Source organism: Cavia porcellus, unplaced genomic scaffold, assembly GCF_034190915.1.
Source record: "Cavia porcellus strain 051 isolate PalLab524CR breed Dunkin Hartley unplaced genomic scaffold, mCavPor4.1 scaffold_2, whole genome shotgun sequence".
Taxonomy (NCBI): Eukaryota; Metazoa; Chordata; class Mammalia; order Rodentia; family Caviidae; genus Cavia; species Cavia porcellus.
In genome coordinates, this window is record NW_026947485.1 from 10,172,140 (window position 1) to 10,188,238 (window position 16,099).

At 51.9% G+C, this 16,099-nt stretch overlaps 2 protein-coding genes across 19 annotated transcripts in view; one reads left to right on the forward strand and one right to left on the reverse strand.

Annotated features, from left to right (window-relative positions):
- The window catches only part of Kmt2e (lysine methyltransferase 2E (inactive)), a 90,102-nt gene extending 85,880 nt beyond the window's left edge, over positions 1-4,222 (forward strand). For 3 of the 4 annotated variants that reach the window (XM_063237860.1, XM_063237865.1, XM_063237876.1), the window contains 5 exons: positions 190-470; positions 934-1,022; positions 1,131-1,253; positions 1,396-1,493; positions 2,105-4,222. In XM_063237860.1, coding sequence (XP_063093930.1) covers positions 190-470; positions 934-1,022; positions 1,131-1,253; positions 1,396-1,493; positions 2,105-3,472 — 1,959 coding nt within the window. In that variant the 3' untranslated portion in view covers positions 3,473-4,222. The remainder of the gene's footprint in view (positions 1-189; positions 471-933; positions 1,023-1,130; positions 1,254-1,395; positions 1,494-2,104) is intronic. The other variant, XM_063237870.1, reaches the window with a different exon arrangement.
- A 631-nt stretch (positions 4,223-4,853) lies between these two features.
- Srpk2 (SRSF protein kinase 2) overlaps positions 4,854-16,099 on the reverse strand; it is a 225,596-nt gene continuing 214,350 nt past the window's right edge. For all 15 annotated transcript variants that reach the window (XM_063237900.1, XM_063237893.1, XM_063237883.1 and 12 more), the window contains one exon: positions 4,854-7,903. In XM_063237900.1, coding sequence (XP_063093970.1) covers positions 7,719-7,903 — 185 coding nt within the window. In that variant the 3' untranslated portion in view covers positions 4,854-7,718. The remainder of the gene's footprint in view (positions 7,904-16,099) is intronic.

Below are 16,099 nucleotides of genomic sequence, written 5' to 3' on the forward strand. Positions count from 1 at the left end.
TGTTATGTAAATCCTCTATGTACAATGCCTGGCATACTGTAGGCATTTGATAATTGTTAATTATTTATTGGAAATCAAGTTATTTTATATAATTTTCCAAATGTGAATATTAGTAATTCTCTTTAGAAAAGAAATGGTTCTAACACGTAAGTCAAGAATAAAGGCTCGCTTTTCTCTGTCTTGCTCAAGGTTTCCCTTCTAGAGTACCGCAAGAGACAGCGGGAGGCCAGGAGGAGCGGCTCCAGGCCCGACAGCTGCTCGCTGCTCGGAGCGCTGCCGGGCGCGGGCGCGGGCACGGGCGCGGGCCTGGGCGGCGAAGGCTGCGCGCAGGGCCAGGGCGGCGGGGAGCAGGCGGAGCAGGGCGCCGGGCCCCCGCCCCCCGCCGCGTCCAGCGCTGCCGAGGAGACGGGCAGCGACTGCCCGGCCAAGGACGCCGCTGCCGGCGACAAGCCCGAACCGGAAGTGCAGTGGTGAGCCCGTGGGACCGCTCGGCTGGTGGCTCCCCGAGGTCACGCGGATGTTCAGTCCCTCCCCGCGCCCCTGGAGCAGCCCCAGCTCTGGGCGCTTCAGCAGCCCGTGCCGGCTGTGCACCCGCTCTGGCAGTTTGGAGCACACAGTGTTTTGGTCCCCTTGATAACTGGAAACGACTTGGTGAACGTCCCTACACTGCCTTCCGCTTCGCCCTCTGCACCCCGAATTTGCCAGACACCAGAAAGTTGCTTTAAGCCCTTCGGGTTTATGGAGATGAAAAGATCAGTTTGGGAGCCTTTAGCAAAGTAAGGGCACGGTAGCTGTTTTCAGAGCTTCACCCCGAAGTATGTGCCAGTAGAGCAAACCCTTTCAGAGGCCACGCTGACCACCACGGGACACAGAGCAGCTGAGGGGCAGGAGCTTCCCTGAAACGCGGCCGCTGTGGTTTTATTTTATTTAAAGGACGGCCTCGACCTCGGTGGAACAGGTGAGAGAGCGGAGCTACCAGAGGGCGTTGCTGCTCAGCGACCACAGGAAGGACAAGGACAGCGGTGAGTGGCGGCCCTGCCCCTGCCCCTGCTCCCGCCCCTGCCCTGCGGGGGCCGCGCAGGCCTGGGTGAGCGCTAACCTCTCTCGGCTCTGCTCTGCTTCGCCTCCAGGGGGAGAGTCACCATGTGTCTCATGTTCACCGAGCCATGTTCAGTCTTCACCTTCATCTCATTCAAATCACATTCCCCAGTTGCCAGCTAAGGGCTTCGGCCCGCGCAGTGAGCTCGCGGAAGGTCAGTAAGGGGGCGGCCGGTCACGGCTACTGGCTGGCTCCAACCGTGTAAACCAGAGAGTGCACACCGCTGTGTCACGCCAGTCACAGGCGCCGGCCCGCGGCAGGTCACATGTACCATAGCTTGCTTCTGCTTCTTACAGACCCCGACCCCGAAAACCCCGAACCCACGGCCACCAGTGAATGTCCGTCCCCAGACACGGCTCAAAACACTTGCAAAAGCCCTTCGAAAGTGAACAAGGTAATAACGTGGACTGACTGCGGCCACCGAGACGCTGGGCGCTCTGTGGACTCTGGACACTGGTGCGCCGCACTGGCCCGGGACGGCACCGAGCAGTGGCGCCCTCTCCCGCAGCTCAGAGAGCTCAGGAGCTCAGGCCCACCCCGCGCGTGCGGGCGCCCAGGGCCGCCCTGTGCGCAGCCTTCCTTGCCAGGCCACGCTTTACACACAGAAGGGCGCGACAGCAGCAAGGGACAGGGCCCTCCCTCAGGCTCAGGCCCGGTGGTCATGGGGTGGAAAGAGGAACTGGCCCTGCCCCAGCTTGTGCCTCTGAACCGTTAGCTCACGCGCATTTCAGCCCTGCAGGCTGGAGCCCTGTGCAGAAACACCGAAGGCGCTGAGCAGCAAAGGCCGGGAGGGAGGGTCATCAGGCAAACCGGGAGCCCCACTTCCGGGGCTGGAATCCGGTGAGGGTTTCAGGGTCCCGGCTCTCACCTCCCGCAGAGCGGGCTCGGACCGCCGCTCCCTCCACCGGCAGGAAGAGCACGACGCCGCCGGCCCGGCCGGCCGGGGACAGGCAGGGTCCCCGTGAGGCCGCCCAGTCCCCGAGTCACCGCCCCTCTCTCTTGCAGCCTGGCTCCCCGGGACCCGGAACCCCAGCGCCGCCGCCGCCGCCGCCGCCACAGCAGCAGCAGCAGCACGGGAAGCCGCTCTCCAAGCCCGAGCCCCCCTGGGAGGCGGCGGAGCCCGAGCTGGGCGCCCCGCTGCGGCCCGAGCCGCCCAAGCCAGCGGCGGGCAGCGCCCCGGGCCCGGGCAAGAGCCAGCGGCCGCCCTGCCCGCCGTCCCCGCCCGCGCCGCTCGGCTACCCGCCCCCGTCCCCCAAGCCGCCCGCGCCGCTCGGCTCCCCGTTCCGGCCGCACCACACCCAGCTGCCCCCGGTCGGGGCCCCGCCGCCCCGGGAGCCGCCCCGGAGCTTCTACCCCGCGGGCCAGAGCCTGCCCGGCGCGCAGCCCCAGCCGCAGCCGCAGCCGCAGCCACAGCCGCAGCCGGCCGCGGGCGCCCTCTTCCCGCCGCCGCCCGCCGTGCAGCCGCAGCCGCAGCCGCAGCCCCAGTCGCCCGCGCCCTACGCCGCCTTCAGCCAGCCCGGCCTGGGCCCCGCCGCGCCGCCGCCCCCACCCCCGCCCCCGCCGCCGCCCGCCACCTCGTCCTACTTCCCGAGCCCGCAGCCCGCCGCCGCCTTCCCCAACTACGCGCCGCCCAAAGGCGGCCTCGCCCAGCAAGGCGCCTTCCCCGCCGGGCCCGGGCCCGCGCTGCCCGCCGCCGCCGCCCCCCACTTCCTGGCGGCCGCCGCCGCCCCGCCGCCCCCTCCGCCCCCGCCGCCCGCGCCCGCGCCGCACCTCGCACCGCAGCCCGGCTCGCACCAGCAGCACCCGGTGGCCCACGTGGTGGGCCCGGTCCACGCCGTCACGCCCGCGCCGCACCTGCACGCACAGCCCGCGGGCCACCACCTGCCGCCGCCCCCGCCGCCGCCGGGCCCCGCGCCGCACCACCACCCGCCGCCCCACCCCGCGCCCGGCCTGCAAGCGCTGCCCGCGCCCCCGCCGCCGCCGCCGCCGCCGCCGCCGCCGCCGCCGCCGCCCGCCCTGCACCACCCGCCACACCAGCACCAGGGCGCCCCGCTCTTCCCTGCAACCGCACCGCCCTACCCCGCGCCCGCCTCGCACCACGCCGCTCTGGGCCCCGGACCCCAACACCAGCCGTCCGCGTCAGGGCCACACTGTCCACTGCCCGTCGCGGGTCCTCATCTCCAGCCCCAAGGACCAAACAGTATTCCAACGCCCACCGCTGCCGGGTTCTGTCCGCACCCCGGCTCCGTGGCCCTGCCACACGGGGTGCAGGGACCTCAGCAGGCGTCGCCGGTGCCGGGGCAGATTCCCATGCACAGAGCACAGGTGCCACCGACATTTCAGAACAGTTACCATGGCTCGGGGTGGCATTAGAACGGACTCGTTTCAGAAACATTTTTTAAAATGTTGTGTATAAACTGTATATTTCATATGTACCTATCAAGGTACTTTTTAAAGCTTGTACATGAAACTTTGTATAAAAAACCAGTGCTCTTTCATTGTATTTTCCCCACTTTTGCTTTTTAAAATTTCTTTTAAAATGTGCTATTAAACCAGTATTAGGTATCTTTATTTTGTAAGTGAACATTCCAGCTGTTCTTTTGGCAGTAGATTTGATGCTACATGATCTTTAAATTTTATTGTTGCACTTAATTCATTTAGTGGATGTCTATTATTTTATACATATGCATTAAGTACACAGCTACGTAATGGCACTATGAGGATTTTCTTTCCGGCGGTTCAGCAGTTCTGTGAGAGTGCATCTTAGGTATAAAAATGCAATACAGATTTTTTTATAGTTTGGTGTGGATATGGCTCATTTTGTCCTATCAGTTATTTCCGAGCAAAGTGTAATTTACTGTATAGATAATTTCTAATGTCCCTGACAAACTGTAAATACTACATTTCTTTTGCGTATATAATTGCTTACTGCTTTTTTTTTTTCATTTGATACATAGCATTGTACATATGACAGGTCTTTTGCAAAACTGTGTGATCTTTGTGAAAGTAGTACAGTATATGATCTTTAATTTCTTTTTTATTTTAAATATACTGTCACATTGAAGCACTGGTTGGGCATTTTAATTCATGTTAATAAATCACAATTATGTCAGTTTTACCAAACTGTCCTGTACAGCTAACTTCTAAATTGGGGTCTGCTTAAGTGGTTTTACAAAAGTTAGTTTTTTGATGTAGTTTGAAAGGAGCCTTTGATTTTCCCTGCCTCTACTGGATGGCAGGGGTAGTGGGCAGCTGATCCCGTGACGGTTCCTACGTGGCATTCCCTCTGCAGGACACAGAGTCACGGGCAACTGCTTAATACTTGGGCGGCACAGAACCCAAATGCACCAGCTAACACATTACACAGATAGGCTGCAGGGTCACAGCTGTCAGAAGAGACGGGTAGTCTGCCTTCTAACACACAGGAATATCTAATTTGCACATTTTAGAACATGACTAAGTGCCTATTTATTAAAAATGATTTAAAAGGTGTATGCTTAATGTCTACCTACAGTCTTAAAGTCATGGGAAATAAGTTTCTTCAGATTGGTCTGGGAATAAATAAGAGAAAGGCAATAAATAAAGATAGAATATTTATGGCTGAAATATAAAATACTTCTGAGTGAAAAAATGAGTACCAATGACCACCTCATTGGATTTTCACCAAGTACTTGGCATACTTTGGGCACAGTATACAAATTTTGTGCATCAGAAAAAAAGTAAACAGACTTTAAGAATGACTGAGATCTGGTAGTAATTTGTCATGTTTTATGATTTTAATTTTCATTTCCTTTTGAAAATTAGCTTACGATTGTGCATTCATACAGCACACTTAGGGTTCAATCCTAACCAGCTTCAGGTTTCACAACATAAACCAACTCTGCCATCCTTGACTTGCAAAGCGAAAGTTTGCTTACGGCATTCCCAAGGAAACATTTGAGAAGAAATGGCTTCCATCACCCATCACCTGACAGTTTCTGAACACAAAACACCCACATTCACCTCTCTCAGAGGACCCGCCTGAGCATTCCTGAATGCTCAGTGCTTCAGAGCGGCCTACGCTAGTGCTAATTAATGCACACAGACGCACATGTACAAACTGCAGAGGATTAAATAACGCTATGATGAAGGAAGACCCTTAAATACCATTGTCCTCCATCAAACTTTCATCTCAAGAAGCAGGAGAAAAACGTTAAACTATAGAAGTTTTCTGCTTCTATAGTTTGATGGTAAGTTGTCTTTATCTTGTTAAGTTACATCTGGTCCAGATAAAATGAATGAAGTAGTAAATCTGTTCACCCAAAAGCTGTGTGCCTCTGCCGCTCTCACTGGCCACCTTCCCTCTGCCTTTCGGAGTTCTGCCTGCCAGTTTCCAGAGAGCTGGCTTCTGGATCCGATGCCATCACACACTTGATCTGCTGCTTGTGATTTCCCATGAAGACTTAGCACGGGCAAAGACAGGACACGACACTCTGCTCAGGGAACTGACACTGAGCATACAGAGCGGCTTTCCCTTCGCCTGATGCATTCTGTACCAACAAGCCACCAAGGATCTGCTAAAAGCCACAAATCATAATACAAATCATAGTCCTTCTAGAGCAACTGCTGGACACTGCAAACTAGTTAGGCTATTTAGCAGAGATGCTTCTTAAAAATGCAAAATCTAGTTTCTGTTCCAACATAAACTAAAACCTAACACAAATTTTAATCAAGCGTACTATCATTCTGGTAATTCTTCTAAGACACAGGAGGTATGAATGTACTCCACAGTTCTTGCGAGAATGTTCCCTATGGAAATCACGGAGAGCATCACTGGTCTAAACCAACTTCTGTCCAGCACCGACACAGAGACCTAAGCCTCATCAGAGAAACAGCACATGGATCTCATCACTGAACGGCACCTGCCACCTCACAGCAGCGTGGGGCATGTGTGTCTTGTTCTGAGGAATGAATGGTGTTTTAAAAAAAGACGTTGGAAATGCTCAAGCAAAATGCAATTAGAATGGTTTGTGGTGAAGCATGGATAAGAAAGACTCACTGAAATTCTAGATAGTGAATCTAGAATTAACATCTTCCCTCAATCCATCCTGCCCTTACAAAAAGCCTTACTTCACACTCCACAGCTACCCTTGCTGCCACGGGGATGCTGGCACTCCCTTCGCTTCTGATGTCACGCAGCACATGTGTGCTGAGTCCCTTGAAATACAGGGCAATGACCAAGGCAATGTCTGGGGGAAGAAACCAAAACACTTTAATTTTTAAGACAACTGCAAGCACCTCAAACAACAGGTTATTGTTACAATACGTGTTAGCTTTTCACAATCTAGTTATTGCAGAGGCGTGTGGACAAATGTTAATGGACAAAGTCAAGAAAAACGAGGCACCTTAATGAATGTAAAATTTAAAATAAAAACATTCAATCCACTGACTTCTAAAAGAGGCTAAATATACCTCTATATATTACATTCTAAAATTGTATTGCCTACTAATAAAGGTTTGTGTCCTGGACTCTACAGTTAATTTTGAAGAAATGCATAAACAAAAACAATGCAACCCACAGAGGGAAAATCATTTTCTCATTCATGGAAAGATGACGAGAATGCTGGTAGAATTCATGTAGCCACACCTGACGCTGCCTGGGGAATGGATGCGAGCGACCACTGCCACCTTGGGCTGTGAGGAGTGTGCTGCTCACTACACTGCAACTGTATGTTCCACACCTGTTTAGAAAACATGATCATGCTTTTTCAAAATGGATATATTGTCATTCCACACACTGAACTGTTTCTCTTGTCCAGTTTAATCTATGCATTTAACTTACAGTGCTTGGAGGAGGCAACACCACATGGTACCAGGCCGTCACATTTTTAAAGGGAAGTCACTTTTTTTCTTTAAAAGTACTCTTAAAAATATGCAAAAATACAAATGGGACTGCTAACTCAGAATGCGTGCTAGAACAAGCATGTCTCCGTCCTTCGCAGAGCAGCACAGGCAGTGGCGTCTAGGAGCCCCGCGCCCCGTGACGGCTGCCAGGGCGTGCGTCTGCCACATGCAACACCAGCTGCATAGCACTCGGGCTTGGGAGCTTCTCGGAAACTTAGGTCCTGTCCCATATTTAATGGACATTAACATTTACAAGGGTGCATTTAAATACACTATAATACAGGAATGATGTCCCTTTGCCAGAAGATAAAATTGTACATATCCTTGCTATTTCTTGGTTCCATCTTGATAATTTCTTAAGAGTGTAAATTATATAGTTCTCAGCTAAAATATTTCTTCATAAATAGTTACAAATCCTGCCAAAACACAAAGGGGAAAGAATTTTTCATTCGAAATAAAAATGACATTTGAATGCCACACACAAGATAACAATGCTTAGAGACAGGTTATTGTTTCCAGAAGAAAATGGTCAACTACTTAGCTGGAGACAAAAGACTACCCTTCCCCAGGATCACAGTGCACAAAAAGCAAAATACCAAACAACAGTACCTCAAAGCAAAATAAAGGTCTGAGGACGAAGCCAGCTCACTTGTAATCCTGTTAAAGAATGAGTCACGGTTTAGGTCCAATGGACTGGAAAACACTCGCTAGCTCAGAATGTGTATTTGCAGGTTCGCTAAGAATTCAACCAAGGATGCCGAAGGCATTCGCCAGCGGAGGCTCGTTTTTCTGGAACCATTTCTAACATCGGGATGAGGAAATCCGTAAACTGCGCAGCGTCTTCATGGGGCCAGCCGTACTTTTCCACAAGTACATCAAAGAGGCTCCAGGGCTTCAGCTTGGTGATGTGCCGCAGTTCTCCTGCCGGGAGAAACACCAGTGTCAGGAGAGCTCCAGCTCCTCGCTCCCCACAGCTGGCCCAGCCAAGTTACCTACCTGCTCAGCCAACACCTCTGGCAACCAGGAGGAAGGCTGGCTTCCCTCCTTCACACTAACCGCGTCTGACTGTGACCAAGTCAGAGTTCAAGAGGGCTTGGTGGGTATACGGGGGCTAACTGTAGTTCATGTACACCAGGTCTACGTTTCTTTAAGCAGAATGTGCTAAGAATGCCCAGAAAGTTCTTCTTTGCAGTACTGGGAACTGAATTCAGGACCTTTACACTCAGCTAAATCCCCAGCCCTTTTGTATTTTGAGACAAGTTCTCACTAACTTACTAAGCTGCCCAAGCTGGGCTTGACTTTGCAAGGGTTTAGATTTGTGTCTGCTCAGCATGTAGAGACTTGGCTGTCCCCTAAGCAGTGCCATGTGTAGCGGTAACGTGTGTAGCCAAGTGCTGAGATAACTTACAGGCACGCACTACCATGCCCAGTCCACAACGTTCTCATCTAATACAGAAGTCACCAGCACTCCAACTCGGGCTCTCATGCAGCTTGCAAGCTTGTTTACAGAGTGCGCTAACAAGATGTACCATGTGATACAAAGAAAGGGGAGTAAGGGGAGTCTCCTCGGAATGGCACTGAACTCTCAGATGGCATAGATGTGCTTTATATCTGTGCGGCCATGTGTGTCTACTGGGCAACTCAAGTAACATTTCACTTTCACTAAACTTAAAAAGCCACAAGTAGCCACTGGCTACTGGACTGGGCCATCCAGCCACACACTGTTCACGTCTACACATTTGTAATCTTTGAAGTTATAATTTTCAAATTGCTAGCTCTAGTATAAAGCGCAGTAAGCAGGTGTTCTAGGTGGCTCTGACTGACCCTGCAGAGCGACTGTGTTGGCAAAAGGCCTCTCTCTCGAGAAACGAGAACCGAGAACCGGGAAGACAAAGTCGGGGGAGGGCAGCTCTGAAATCTAGCGGAGGCTGCTCTCCCCTGCCGGCAACACCAGCCCCATCCACCCAGCCCACCCTGCTCTGTCTCAGTAGAGAATCAGTGCCTCTCGCACAGAGGTCTATCTGGCCCGTTCCATTCATTATTCAAGTCAATTTGCAAACACTGCCCACCACTTTGAAACTGTACAATAACAAAAGAATATGACACAAAATTACAAAAGCAAAAGCAGAAGCCCGGAGCCCTCCCACAGTGGCTGCTGCTGGGCTGCTCTCACGTGCCCCATGGCAAGGCTGTGCCCGCAGAGCTGGGATGGGGCACAGCACTCCCGTAAGGATGCATTCAAAGGGCTCCCACTAAGGGGCTAGAGTTGAGCCAGCCTCTGTCCAGAACTAGGTGTGGGCAGAGTGAGCGTGGCTTCCAGATTGCAGGGCAGGTCTACAGCTGAGGAAGCAGGGGCCAGCGCTGGCCTGAGGAGGAAAGGCAGTGCAGGAGAAACTTGCCAGGGCTGGAGATTCCTCCCTGGTCAGAGGCCAGAGCTAAAGGAATCCTGGCAGCGGTGTCTCCCTCACCCCCATCTATGCTGAATACAACACAGAACACAGATTTGCAAAATTATACATGCTCAAAAACATAAACTAGGGGCTGGGGATTTAGCTCAGCGGCATAAGCACCTGCCTTGCAAGCAGGCGGTCGTGAGTTCGATCCCTGGTACCAATAAAAAGGAAAAAGACCAAAAAAAAAAAAAAAACATAAACTATGGTACATCCGCTAGGTGAATCTTTATTTACTACTACACAGTGCGGGAGAAAGGTAAACCATCAAGCCATGCAAGGACAGCCTCAAACTGTCTTCTGCAGGTACCTGCAACGTTCTCTGTGAAATAACTAAAAAGAGAAACCAAATGCACAAAGACACCGGCGGTGCTAAGGTTCTCTCTCTCCTCCTCACATTTTCGGTAATGTGACTGTTACGGATCTGGCTGACTTGCAGGCAGAGCTAAGAGCGCCGACACACGGCAAGCGAAAATAAGCTCCATACAAGTCAGTGATTGTTCAGTTACTGTCTTGGAACAAATGAATACGGAAGCACAGTCTGCTCAAAACAGCACAAGAGCCTCCATCTGATGTTCCTTTAACAGCCATCAAACTAACCACAGTCAGGCTGGGGGTGCTGGGGATTCAGCTCAGCGGCATCAAGCACCTGCCTGGAGGTGCTTTGGTTATGAGTTTGACCCTTGCACCAAAAAAAAAAAGTCAGGCTGGAGCCACTGCTCCTTGGCATAGTGCTTGCCTACATATAGAACACCCTGAGTTCAATCTTCAGCACCAAAATAGAACAACAAACTGAACAAGATGGGCCCATCACATCAATGGAGCAATATTTATTACCAGTGATAAAATTCAAGCTTTCAAAAGAAAAATTCTTTAAAACCCCCCAAAACCAAAAAAACAACTCACCCCTAAATAAAGCTAAGTACAGTCACCCTCCGTCTCCACAGTGACTGGCTCCAGGAACGTGCCCCAAACTCAAGAGAGAAGTCCAAGGGTACCCAAGGCCCTCAGGTGGAACGGCAGAGCGTGTGAACACACACTTCGCACAGCACACACCCACTCTGTGTGGCCGTTACCGCTACACACGGCACTGCTTAGGGGACAGCCATGTCTCTACATGCTGAGCAGACACAAATCTAAACACGGCTTCAGATCTGTGGTTGGCAGACTGTGATGAGGAAGCCGAGGGCACCCAGGACGGACTGCAGCTTTCAGATGTGTCTACCGCTGCACAGTAAGGACGTGAAAATACCAGGCCATGAAAAACTACTCAGACACAACCAGACACACGTAGACGAATAGTAGTATCTACAAAGAACAATCTCTCTAACATATTTCTGGATAAGTAATCTTACATTTTTAGAAACCCCTATTTGCAAAGATACAGCCTAAAATAGCGAACACACAACTGCAAATAACCCTAGCACCTAGCAAGGCGCCAGACACATGGCAGCCGTGACATGGAAGCCACCGTGTGAGGTCTCACAGGACAGCATGGGCTCCGTGGGGCTGTGGGGAGAGGCAGGTAAAGACAGATCCTGGGCATGCATTTACACACTAGCAGCCCCATACGGGATGGACTGAGAAATTCTGGGCTGGGAACGGCTGCTGGGACTTCAGCCATAAAATGAACTCCCTACTCTGCTGAAGAATTGGTGCCCTGATAATTTTTTCTTTAGAAAACATACAAAGATGATACTTCACTTAAACACACACTTAATTGTGACAGTGTTTACTTAAAACAGAAACAAAAAAAGAGCTGGATTGTGGCTTCTCTTTGTGGGGGTGCTGAGGACTGTAGCCCCAGGGCAGTGCCCTGCTCCACTCTACCTGCTTGCTTTAGAACTGGAGCAAGACTGGACTCCTGTGACCCCCAGTTGCCAAGCTCAGCTCACAGGGCAGCAGCGCTGCTGGGCGCTGGTCCCCAGGACCTCGGTCTCCGAATCTCTGTGAGATGCTGGGCTAGAGGCAGGTACCCAACAGGAAGCTGGGGGGGGGGGGTGGATGACAGAGGCTGCGACAGCAATAGTACCGGCTGGTCCCAGAGGACAAGTGTGCTCGGCAGGCACTCGTGTGACACTTCTCTGGAATGTTAACTGATTTGTGAAGGAAGATGTGTTACTTTTTCCATGAAGTTAGAGTTCAGAATTAAGAATCACAGGAGGTTTCGCATTCTCGTGGCAGGTCTATAAAGGCAAATACTGGGAATGTATTTCAGTGACTGTTGGTAACAATAAAGTAAATCATAATGTAAACTAAATGATGCTAAATTTCAGTACTGCACGCATGGGAAACCTACCATAAGTACTGTACAGAGCCAAAGACAACATTTGAGAAACACGGATGAATTCGTATGCAAGTAGATGAAATAAAGGTAGGTAAATATTTGGACTCAAAATGTGTGTAAATCCTACCTCACACCATATACTAAAATTAATTCCAGATGGAACACAGGACTAAACCATGAGGGAGGAGAAAACAAGGAGAAAACAAGAGAAAACTTCATGACCTTCAAGTAACGCCTTCCGAGGGGCTCTAAAGCACAAGTAAGAACAGGACAGTGTGCAGAGTAAGAACTGCACCTGAATGCCACTGTGTGCGTTCAAGAGAATTGGAAACATGCAGCCACATACAGCGTGCACGTCCACGACCACATGGGTATCAGCACAACAGCCCATGTGATATGTAGGAACCACCAAGCAGCATCGCCCGACATGCGGTGACACAGAACGCATCTGCCCCTCTGCAGAACAGGACGCAGCTTCAGCTTCCAACCGAATGAGCTTTGAAAGCCCTGCACTGAGTGCAAGGAGGAAGCCACGTGAAAAAGCCAGCAGCGCACTGCTCAGCTCCTCCTGCAGGACACATCCCACACGGACCGGCTCGCAGACACAGCAGCAGCACTGCTTCGGGGTGAGGATCAACAGATTAACAGCGACTGTGAATGAGGTTCTTTGGATGATGAAAATGTTCTAGAGTGAAGTAATAGTAACCTTCTTTCAACTCTGTGAACACACTAAAAACTACTGCACTGTATGCCCTTTGAAGGGGCAACTGTAGGGCCTGCAGATTGTATCACAGTGAAGTTATTCTTTTAAAATGGGCATACACAATAAAAATGGCACAACACAGACAATAAAATAACGAATTCAAAAGAGTAAGCATTTCATCACTTGTAAATCAAAGGAAGTGATGGGGCACATGGGGACATGACTGGGGACCAGCCCGGTCCAGAGTCCACAGTGCTCTGGTGCCACAGGGCACGGACAATCCATGCCTGCCCCACGCGAGAAGTGCAGTGGCATACAGTCTCATCCTTTAGAGGAGGCAGGATGTCACTCGGTAGTGAGCCCTTGGGAGGCCCTGGGTTTGATCCCCACCACCAGAATCAAAACAAATGAAACATGTTTAGATCTGCGTCCGATATCCAAGGCACTGCATAACACATATGCACTAAAACTCCAAAACGTGAGGAAAAGTGAGGTGTAAAAGCCCTTTGGTCTCGAGTGCTGCGGATGAGGGACAGCCACCTGTGTGTGGAAACGACCTGACACCCGTTACAGCAATGATTTCACTGCTCTTTGCATCATGGGGCTACATGCTGACAGGACGGAAACACCCAAAGCAGCCTGCTGCTGTGGCCTGGGTTTGCTGCTGCACAGAATGTCTTCGCTGTGATTTGGGTGGCTCCAGGGCACAGCTTCTTTCAGTGTGGTCCCGTCTGTCAACACAAGTCCACCCACAGGGGCCAGCACTGGGCTCCAGGAGGCCGAAGTGAGCAGCACTGCCGGGCAGCAGAGCCCTCACCCCACCAGCTCCCGCCCTGAACCCAAGGCTGCACACAGGTGTGCACCTGCACCTTGCCAGTGCCTGCCCAGCGAACCTGCTCCCGGCCAGGCACGAGTGCGCGGCAGCAGACCGGGCCGAGCCCTTCTCAGACAGCTCAGAGCAGAGAGAATCCAGCCCCCAGCCACCTCCGGCAACGAACCCAGGCTTTTCAGAGCTTGGAGTTCGTGTTTCAAGACGAAGCTGTGGTGAAAGTAGTCCACCTGTGTGTGTCACCGGCAAGGCTCAGTGACAGCGTGAGGAAACTTTGCTTAGCTACCGCTGTGCTGAGAAGACAGCCCCAGGCAGCCCTTCCTCCCGGGAGCACGCTGGCGGCTCACACCAAGTTTTAATGTCCACGCCTGGGCGTTAAAACCTCCTCATCTTCCCTCCCGGCTGAGGGTTCCCACTCTACCCTCCTGCAGCGCACTGTGCTTGGCTCTGGCACCAAGGCGCCCACATGCTGATGCCTGCAACTCATCCCAGGGCAGGGCACGGGGTGGGCGGGAGACAGACCACATGCCCCCGGCCCACTGCATGCGCAGAGCCCTCGCATCAGCCCAGCGCACCTGAGGCTTCTCCAACGTAAACCATATCCTTTGATGCTTCCATTCCCCATCAAGTGCTTTCTACTAAAATAACGGAACAGCTATCAATGGGTCAAAAGAACACAGCCCTGGGGTGGGCTGCACTGGCTGCACCCAGATTCCCACCATCAGCAAACGCACAGAAGCTGCGGGCCATGCAAAAATGCATCCCAGCAAGCCACCCCCTCACCCTAGGGACCTGAGGAAACCTATTCTCATGACTCATTCTTGCTCCTCATAATATTGTTGTGACTTCTGTCAAGACTCTGAATTCCTTCTGATCAGCATAGCCATAGTCAGTAAACACTTACCAGGAAAGAACTTGAGTTGAGTCATTTTAGGGGATTTCTGGCCCTATGATAAGCTCTCCCTTACATCCAAAGGAGGGGCAGTCTAATAACACAGTGACGACAAGTGGAAATGTCCTCAGTCTGGCACAAAGAAGGATGCAAAACACAGCTCCCCTTCAAATGAGCTGCTCTCCTGCCTCCCTGTCGCTCCTGCACGGTTAGCACAGTGCCCCACCTGGAATCGAAGCTACTCCAGGATGAGGACCCAAGCTCAGGGCCAGCCTGGCAACTCAGCAAGACAAGCACATGCTGGGATTCAGGCATGCACCACCAGGCTTCAAAATAAAATTTTAAAAGGCCCGGGGATGTAGCTCAGTGGCAGAGCACTTGCCTAGCAGGCACTTGGCCCTGGGTTTGGGACCCTGGCTTTACCGCTTCTGTAAGAAGCCCTGAGTGTTCAGTCTGCCAGCCCTCGAGACAACTAGGCTCTTGACACCCCTCATTCCCCTCCACGGATCATCAGGTGCCGAAGGAGACTGGGCTCCGGCTGGCCACAGGTCCAGGCAAGTTGGCCCACTTGCTGGGGGCTGTCACGTTCCCTGCCCTCCCCGGCACAGATGGGCGTGAGGAACACAGGCTGCGCTGGTGCACAGCTTCCCCTTGCCTGACCCCTTTCAAATACCATCTTCCAGCAGCCCAGAGAGTCTCTGCGGCTCCCAGGACCTGTCCTGGGCCCTTGCCAGGTGAGGCTTCACCCCAACCACGTGCCCATCCCTGCCTGGCCGTTCTGTTAACTTTGCTTTAGCAATTAACAGCTTAATAGCAGCTATGGAATCACATGCTACAGTATCATCTGATACCTTCTTACACTACCTTGACCTCAAATGCAGAGACTCCGAGACATGCCCCACTGCAGTATACTGTGGGACATGGCTTCCCAGCAAAGCCATTTCACTGTGTCGGCCTGCGTATGTGCGTCTGTATGTGGAGAGGGGAACTTTACTCCGTGAGAAAATAAAAATCAGATTTGGTGGCACCCAACAGCATTCCTAGCACTCCAGGAGGCTGAAGCAAGATCTCAAGTACAAGCACATCCTGGGCAACTGAGTGATGCAACAAGACTCCATCTCAAAAACAAAAACAAAATGCTTCTACAAATTTGGCAAAACCAGAGTGTGAGATAAAAGTATTTGGGGATACAGGGCGTGGTGGCGCAGGTCTGTAATTCCAGCACTTGGAAGGTTGAGGCGGGAAGATTACTATGAGTACAAGGCCAGCCTAAACTACATAGCGAGACCCTGTCTAAAAAATTTCTAGAACCACGATGTCCTACACTCAAACCAACTTCAAAAATTCTTTATTAAAGGAGTTTGCAAACAAAAACAAATCTAAGCTGGAGTTTACTACAAAAGAAAACAGCATGTGAAAGGGGCTCTCCAAAAAGTCTCAAATAATGGAAAAATATTCCATGGGGCTTCTGGGTATTTTTGAAACCTGATCACTAACTGAGACTGCACAGGGCAGAGAAATAGCTGTTGCAGGCATCGCAAGGGAAGGCAGCGAGCGCCACAAAACTAACTTGTGCAACCGTGAGACAGGAAGCCGGGAACATGACATGCCACGCCCGCTCCACTCAGTGCAGGAGGTCACGGAGCAGGCTCAGGCTCAGGCTCCAGGCTGCCTGGGTCCCACAATGGGTCTGTGACAGAGAAGACAAAAGAAAGCCCCGCTGCTTTCAGAAGGCCTCCTAAAGAGTGCTTTTCACAGGGATCTGACGCAACAGACTGGTGCCGTCTATACAGCAAGAGAGGTAAGAGGCAGAGGGAGAAGACTGCAGGGAGGCCGTCTGCTCACACTCACTCCCAGGCACCAGATGATGCAGGCTTGTTTCCTGAGAACTTTCCTCAGATGATTTCCCCAGGTGTACACTCCAGAGCTTTCGTCACTGCTCAGACATGAATGCAC